Source organism: Arachis ipaensis, chromosome B3, assembly GCF_059453495.1.
Source record: "Arachis ipaensis isolate K30076 ecotype BB chromosome B3, ASM5945349v1, whole genome shotgun sequence".
Lineage (NCBI taxonomy): Eukaryota > Viridiplantae > Streptophyta > Magnoliopsida > Fabales > Fabaceae > Arachis > Arachis ipaensis.
This window is the reverse complement of record NC_142438.1, coordinates 85,467,987-85,476,813: the sequence shown is the minus strand read 5'-3', so window position 1 is coordinate 85,476,813 and position 8,827 is coordinate 85,467,987. Positions and strand designations below refer to the sequence as shown.

General features: G+C 31.4%; 1 protein-coding gene across 1 annotated transcript; it reads right to left on the bottom strand.

Annotated features, from left to right (window-relative positions):
* Positions 1-784: 784 nt before the first annotated feature.
* Positions 785-7,632, bottom strand: LOC107630525 (putative inositol transporter 2). Its single transcript, XM_016333694.3, has 6 exons — positions 7,305-7,632; positions 6,734-6,804; positions 3,100-3,435; positions 2,725-2,832; positions 2,021-2,620; positions 785-1,521 (listed from the first exon to the last, which is right to left on the bottom strand). Exons 1-6 carry the CDS (start codon positions 7,435-7,437, stop codon positions 1,048-1,050), a joined length of 1,722 nt encoding a protein of 573 aa, XP_016189180.1. The 5' UTR covers positions 7,438-7,632; the 3' UTR covers positions 785-1,047.
* Positions 7,633-8,827: the final 1,195 nt, after the last annotated feature.

Below are 8,827 nucleotides of genomic sequence, written 5' to 3'. Positions count from 1 at the left end.
GATGTCAAAAAACATTAAAAATTTCTACCTGTTCCAGATGTATTTCTTTCCTTTTTAACAAATATGTAACTGGTTTTGTTACGCATATGCTTAATGTCTTGAATGTTCCCTTCCATGTAGATTTACATATGCGATTATATGAGGTTATCAAAGCTTGACTTAATGCGTGGTATTGTATGTTAGCTCCTCAATTGAGTCGAGTTTACATGTTTAGTTTTATGATTCAAGATTCACCTAAAATCATGTTAAGTGAATTGTCAAGTTTGATTAGAGAAGACAAAAAGGGGAGAAAAAAAAAGGGGGGAAGGGGGGGGGGGTGTTAGGATTTAGGAAATAATATCAATCCATTTGATCAAAGCAGGGGAGAAAAGTGCCCATTCAGAGAATTGTTCTTGGGCGAAAATTCCCTTCCTTTACACAACTCCAATGTGTAACCAAAATTTTAAAACGCCGCGTTCTGATACATGGTAAAGTAATGTGATACAAATTTTCGTTAAACAAAATCCTGAAGGAAGGTCTTGATGATCCAAGTAGGGGCATTCTAAAAGATGTAGTTATTATCTCTTTATATGAATTGTCTGTTTTAGTGTGAAGAAAATATAAGGAGGATATACAGGTATGGATGAGTTATGTTCGGGTACTGCTGTAAACATGGTATTACTATAAAGGAAAAAGTAGTAACCAATTCAAAATGTTTGGATTTTGTGATAGACTAATAGATAGGAATCTTCCTTTTTTAGTTTAACATCAACAATGAAGATATTAAGGGAAAAATACAATGCAATTGAGATCACTTAATATAATTTTCTTATTGATTACCAATTAAATAGTATTATCAATCCTTTCTTTTTTCCATCTCGTATGGATTTGGTAAAAAGGATTCCCATCAGTAACCAACTAATAATAATCAACTAAGCATCTAAACTAAAATGCTAACTATTGCTTAATAACCCAAATAGAAACCATAGTACACAATTTACTTTTACAAGCCTGTATCACTAACAGTTCACAAACACACGAATTTTTGTTTCCTTTTTTCCCCTTGAATCAGTATTTCTCAGATACTGAATTCCTCTTTTGCCAAAACTTGAACTGCACAGATCTTTGTTCCAGCATCTTCTCTACTTCCTCCATTGGAACTCCTTTAGTCTCTGGGACAAAAATAATGACAAAGAAAATGCCCACAATAGCTACAATCCCAAACATCATGAATGTCCATGCTGTCCCAATAGCTTGTGTCAGTGATAAAAATGACTGTGAAACAATGAGATTTGACACCCAAACTGTTGTGGATGCCATTCCTCCACAGACTCCTCTGTACCTTAAAGGGTAGATCTCAGAGTTCACAACCCATGGAACAGTTCCCATTCCTGGTGAGAAGAATATGATGTAGAGTGCAAGGCCTATAAGTGCTGCCCAACCGAATTTGCTTGGGCATCCCCTTGTGTACCATGACCTGTGATCATTGCCACATATGTCCTTTGATGTGTCATTGGAGATCAAACATGCCCCAGGCAAGAGCTGCAAAATTGAAATACATTTTAGTGTTAGGAACACAATGGCTTACAATAGGATACTTCTGTTGTCTCCACCCATTTGTAAAAGGCTTACTGTTGTTAAGGAATGCACAAGAATGTACATAAATAACATAAGGATGTTAAGTTTCTACCTTATTGTAGAGATTCCATATAGATTTTAACATATTAAACTTGGTATTATTTAGCAAGTGTTTTTGTAAGTATGCAATGGCCTTAATATTCCATCCCTTGATGCCGGTAACGGGTGGAGCTACTTAGATATAGTTTTGAGCAAAGCTTTAGTTGAAATGGTAGTGGACAAAAGGACACTTCCTCCTTCCCTAGTGATAAGTACGCATTGGTGGAGTTAACTACAGTGGCTATACAACTTTGGCAACAGTTAAAAAGTGTTACTAAAATTAAAGTAACGATTTTTTAAATATTCGAAAACACTTTTTAGTTTGAAAAATTAAGGTAAAAAGTGTTGCAAAAAACATAATCACCTTGTCATTAGGAGCAGCGCAAAAGCCGCAAGACGGCGATGAAGCCTTTAAGCATGTCATACAAGTCCATCTACCAGGGTCTACGGCTGATCTGAAGTCAGGGCAGGTGGTATTGAAATGAGATGTTTCAATGGCACTGACCATTGGAGAGTGAATCTCACTCTCACGGAAAGTGACAGTTAGGAGAGCCAGAGCCACCACGACGCCGGACAAACTGATGAGAGCAAGCTTCTTCCTCCCGGTCTTATCAATGAAATATATGCTCAGAATTGAACCAAATGCGTTGAGGCCAGATGTGATGAGTGACAGAAGTAGTGCTGTTCTGTTAGATGCAAAACCAGCCAACTGAACAATGGTGGGACTGTAGTACATCACAGTGTTGATACCAACAAATTGCTGGAAGATTTGGAGGCCCATTCCTGCATATAAACCTCTTCTTACAGCTGTGGTTTTCAAGAGTTTCATCATGTTGATTTTCTCTGATGACTCGGATTCCTTGATCTCCAAGTCAACTGATTCCTTCAAAGCTTGGATTTCGCCTTCCACGTCCTCGGGTGGGTAGATTTTCTTAAGAATTGCCTGCCCTTCCTCATACCTACCCTGTTATGTTATTGTAAATGGAAGGAGAAGAGTTAGTAATTCATAAGCTGAAAATGTAGTTAGTGGTGGTTAATGATGATTGATGAATAAACCAATGAACTTACCTTCCGGTACAGCCAACGAGGCGATTCTGGAAGGGAAAACATTAGTAAGATCTGCACTATTGCAGGTACTGCTGCTACCCCTAACATCCACCTCCATGTCCCTGGCGCCTGAAATGAAAATTCATCCACAAATTCTCATTAGAATTCACGTTAAAGCCACATATGTGAGTTGGCTCGACTTAGTATACAAACTTAATCACTTAACATATTTCAATAACATGGAAACTCGCGTGCAATTGTCTTAACTTGGAGTTGATACTTGAGAATTATTATATGACAATTTATTCAAACATGTCAAATTATCAAAGGATTCTCAACTATCAACTCGCATGAAAACAACTGTTTGTTAGTCTTTGTCCGTCAATAACGACTCACCTTAGTGAAGGCCAAGTTGATGAGGTACGAGAGGAATTGCCCCCCCGTGATGAGAAAACTGTTGAGACTAACAAGAGCACCGCGAACTCTGGTCGGAGAAGCTTCTGAGATGTACAATGGGGATGCCATCGAAGCCATGCCAACGCCGAGTCCAACGAAAACTCGACCAACAATGAGAATAGCAGGATTTGTTGCTGCAGCCATGATGATTGCACCTGTCAGAAAGAGTGCATCTGCAAGAATGATTGCTATTCTCCTTCCAAATCGATCATTGATCCATCCGCCAACTGCAGCTCCTATGATAGCTCCAGCTAGTGCCGTACTTACTATGGCTTCCTGTCACCGTGTTCCATTTATATTTACAAATTAGACAATGTGATATTCATTGCATACCGAAACTCGTACAGGCAGATCTTTATTTATTTTTTTTACCGAAGATATGGAGATTCGAACCCGCAACCTCTTAATTGAGTATAGGGAGATTATGCCATTTGAGCTATTGGTTCTTTGCCAGGCAGATTTTTATCTCTTTGGGTGAATATAAAGATTCAATTCTTTGGATTATACTGCTATTCAAAACTGATTGTGTAAGAAGATGTTATTTTTATTAACAATGCCAACTAGTGTATACCAAAATCGGTATTAATCCATCATCGTATATAAAAATACGTATTTGATCTTTTATAATTTTTTTTATTATACTACTTTAAATAAAATTGATGATTTTATTATAATAACTGATTATTTAATTAAATTTTAAAAATCATTTTTAAAAAATAAAAGTTTTATAGAACCATCATTATAGTGTGTTTGGAAAGTTAAGTTCAATATAATCTTGTGTGTTATTTTTCAAATTGGATACTCTTATCGAAAATTTTGTATGCTATCTACGTATAAGATTTCAAAACTCCTTAAATTATGAGATAATACACTATTATATGTAAACTTAAAATAATTACATTAATAATATATACACATGAAGTTAATTAAAAAAAAAAAGAAAATATTTTTTTAATCTTGAAATTAATTGAATATTGACTCTTCTCTCTTTTCTTTCCAACCCCCTAAATTTGCTGCTTCCCATTTATATTTCACTCGAATTTGAGCCCATAGGCCGGAACTGCATAATAAACTACACATTGTAAATATATCAACGCATAAAATTCAATCAAATGGGAAGATTCCCCAACCCCCGCTGGGAACAATACATATTCCTCAATGGGTTTATAACTATTGATTGATTATGTTGTTTATCTTCGCAGAGGTTTTTTTCTTTTGGTGTGAACAGAAAGAACATTTTTGAAGAAAGAATATAGGGTTTCTTTCATTGGATAAAGAAAAGTGGCTGAGGCCCAATAAATTAGTACTTTTGATGCCATATGATGTATGAAATTACGGAATCTAACTTATAAAAAAGTAAAAAACCAATAAATTGATATACCCTAAAAAAAAAAAAAAACAGAAAACATATAAAACCAATAGATCGGTAGTTAGTATAGTAAACTAACTTTTAAGCTCATAATAAAAGAAGGTTAATTTTTATGTGATCCGTAAAAAGAGGTTCGTCACATGATTTTCGTGAAATTTGTTTGGTGTCTTCATTTTCGTGAAATTGACTTGTAAATATGCATTTTTATTTAGACATGGACTCAGAAAATTACTTTTCGTATAATAAAAGAGTTATTGAATTACAGGCATAATTAAGAGGGTCCCATCTATTATTACTAAGGTTGCTTTAACTGAATGATGGAGTTGAGAATACAATAGGGGTTGGGGATATTAATTGGGTCCACTGGGCGGCAACTCCTATTGGGCCAACTGTATATGAAGCCTACAATTGTTGAAGTGAAACATGATTCGGACACTTGTCAACTTATGTGGGACATCACACACAACCAGAAAAATAAAAAAGAACTTAAAAAAGTACACAGAAAATTATTATAAAAAAGAAAAAGAAAAAAACTTATGTGGAGGTTATACTTCATGGACAAAGAAGGTATAGACCAAATAAATAAATAAATAAATAAATAAATAAAAGTTAAGAGAAATGAAAAAACGAATCTAATTCCGGTTCTATTACATAGATAATGTATTATTTTTAAGTTTAATTTTTCATGCATTGACAGCATAAAATAATTTTATACAAATATTTAGTTAAATCATATATTAATACATTATAAAAGATAACTAATTTTTAAGTCTATTATTTTAAAAAATGATCCAAATACATGAATTCAATTAGTTTATAATATAAATTTTGTTACGTTCTGAAGTGCATTAAAATTACAATCTTATTTTTTATTCACACAAATTAGGTTACAAATCTTAATTAAGCCCTTGAAAATTGTAGTATATGATACTATCCTCCCTTACCAAAGGAGTTTTCAAAATTTGGATTTCCAACCTTGTGAGTGAAGTTAATTTATGATTTAGCCATTTTCCCTATGTATTGGATAGAATGATAAAAGCAATTATCATTAGATAGTTGATTGCAGTTTTTAAACCTAAGACAGATTACTTGATTAGCTGTCATGTAAAACATTTTTATACAGATAAAAACATAGATTAAATCATTAAAGTAGAATAATTAGGAAAATGTAAGAAATTTGAAAATTAAAATTATGGTAAATATTATTTGATTTTTTTATGGATCGGATCTCTTCCGATGAATATTATATCTGCAAAAACCAATCCGAAAGGTTTAACCCCTAAAGAAATTTTAAGAAACAACATATACATATATTAAAACAAAACAAAATAAAATAAAATAGTAAATTAATTTTAACATATAGTGCAAAAGTTTTATATATTTTTTTAATTGGGTATTGTGATATTAGTAGAAATAACTATTTTAGTAATCAGTGATTATGTAAAAAATTTGCACTTTAACTATTCTTGTATTAAAATTAAATTTATAAAATAAAAGTTTCATAGTTGTAAAAAAGAAACAAAAGCAAGGTTTTAATTAAATAAATAAATAAATAGATAGAGCAAGAGTTTGCAATGTTTTCAGCGATGATGCAACATTTTGGACTCGGGTGATGTTTAATTGTCAAAGGGGGGCATTCGAAACAAAACATCAGAAAACTATGTGTCTGTTTTTTCCCTGCAAGTATTGGTAGGTTACGTTGTGGCTGTAAATAGCAGAGAAGGCGTAAGGGCATTAAAGTCTATTCGAGCAAGTGGAGATTGGGATTCACAACACACGAATAATGATAAACTCTAGCTATCATGTGCTCTTAAAGTTTTTATTAGTAAAAATAATTAATTTTTTTATTTTAATAAATACATAATAAATAAAAAATTAGAAAATTAAAAAATTTATTATTTTTAGTTAGTAATTAATTAATAATCTTTAAAAATATGAAATAAAAATATATTATTAAATTAAAAAATTAGACTAATAATTAAAAATAATAAATTCTATTAATTTTTGAGTGCTTTTTTATAAATGAATTAAAAGCTAAAATTTGTATTTTTTATTAAAATGTTTTAATAGAAATTTTAACTTATGTCTTTTTGCACGTATTAACTAAACCCATAACAATATTAGTACTCATTGATTTTTCAACATTTTGACTCCAAAAGTGTCTGAGGAGAGAAAATTATTAATATATCTCCCTCTAATGTATACCTGAAGCCAAGTCTTTCTGTCTACCGCTTTGAAGTCATCTCTGATATATAGAAGAGCCCCAGATATAACTCCTGCATAATTATAATTTTAATAATAAAAATATTTACCAACGTGTCAATATACTAACAACATTATAATAAGTGTTTGCAATAGTAGAAATAATAAATAAAAAAATTATATAGTCTAGTAGCACTAAAAATTAAATATGAAGTCTACAACTTATTATTTTTATTATGTATAAGAGAAGTTTACATGGGTGATAGCTAAGAGTTTGACAGAGGGAGAGAAAACAGAGATATGGGTCGTATATATATATATATATATATATATATATATATATATATAAGGGAGCTCTCTTTCAAAAAAGAAAAATAAAATAAAAAACATAAAACATATATATAGGAGGGAGCTAGCTAGCTAGAAAATAGAAATAAAGGAAGAATAAAATTTGAGAGATGATGAGAAAATAAGTTGTGATTACAATATTAATAACACAAAATATACACGGACATAATAGTTTATTTATTTAAAATTCTTTATAAAAAAATTTTTTGAATTTATTTTGAATTACCTGTGTCGTAGCCAAAGAGAAGGCCACCAATTCCAGCAGAGAAAGCAAGACGAAGAACATATGGATTCTTCCATGAAAGTGCCAAACATTCTCTGAAAGCAGACATATCAGCTTCTGGTATGCCTCCTTCCATGGTTCCTTCCTTTTCTTCTTATTATAACTTCTCTTCACCAAACTAAAGCTATGTTTGTATTCGATTTCTAAAGACAGAAGAAGAAAGGAAAAAACAAGAAAGTATATATTGTTTTATAAGGTTGGGTTTGTTATGTGTTTTCTAATTTTCTTGCTTTTGAGCAAGAGTGTTTTGAGTGTGGGAGGAAGAGGCATAACGGATGCAGTGTATTTATAATTGGAAAAAAATGTTGAGATGACGAATTTGGACACTAATAATTGACTTAACAAATTTTATTTTATTTTTTAAATTATTATATTACGTCAAAGAAAAGATAGACTATGTAGTACGTGATCAATTTTCCACACTATTTATTATTAAAGCCGAAAAAATAAAGTAAAATAAAGCCGGAAATGGCTAAAATGGTCAAAGCGAAAATCATCACTACTTCGAAGTTCAAATTTCGTATTTTGGCGATACCTATGTTCTTTAATGAGTATTAGTAAAAGTTAATTATGGCGTTATTGTGGTTTTTCTTTTTCCTTTAATTATTATTATTATTATTTGGGATTTAAGTAAACCTATGAAGCACGGACACTTCACTGAGTTATCGTGCTCGCATGCTGAACACATTTTGGACACGACACTCATCGACACTCGTCTGACACGCGTGTCTGCTGTGTCCAACCGTGTCTTAATAAAAAATAAAAAATTCTTTCCCAGACATGCTTGGACACACCTAAATACCATCACGTGTCCGCGTGTCCAGTCTTATTCTTAACATATATTCTTAAAATAAATTTAGATATAGTATATATTATTATTATTAAAACAAAAAATATTTTAAATACTTGATATAACTAAAATAAGACATTAAAAATAATTAAAAATTTTAATTTATATTTTAATATCAATAAAATATCAAAATATCATTATAATTTATCTAAAAAATACTTTATATTATATATATATATATATACGTGTTTCCGTGTCATGTAAAATTTTAAAATTTATCTGTCGACGTGTCCCGTATCGTGTCGTATCCCGTATCCGTGTCAATGTCCGTCATAGAAGTAAACAGTAAACATCTGAGCAAGGTATACAAGTCAACTTGGTTGGCTTGAAGATTTTAAGAGCAGAGACATAGTCTACATTGGATTAAATTTAACTCCATGTATCTTGATTTTACATAACTTTCAAAGAAAGAGAGGCGTCATAATGCAAGCTACTATCAATTTTTTTGACCTAACTAATCACAAATTCTACTTATATTTAGCTTAAATTTGACACGGATTAACTTAAGATCCTTAGCAGATCTTTTGTCGTGTACTATAAATAACGGATATGAAATTCCAAATATACAATTTAGCCTAACCATTACCTTTTTAACATCTATTTAATTGATTATCAA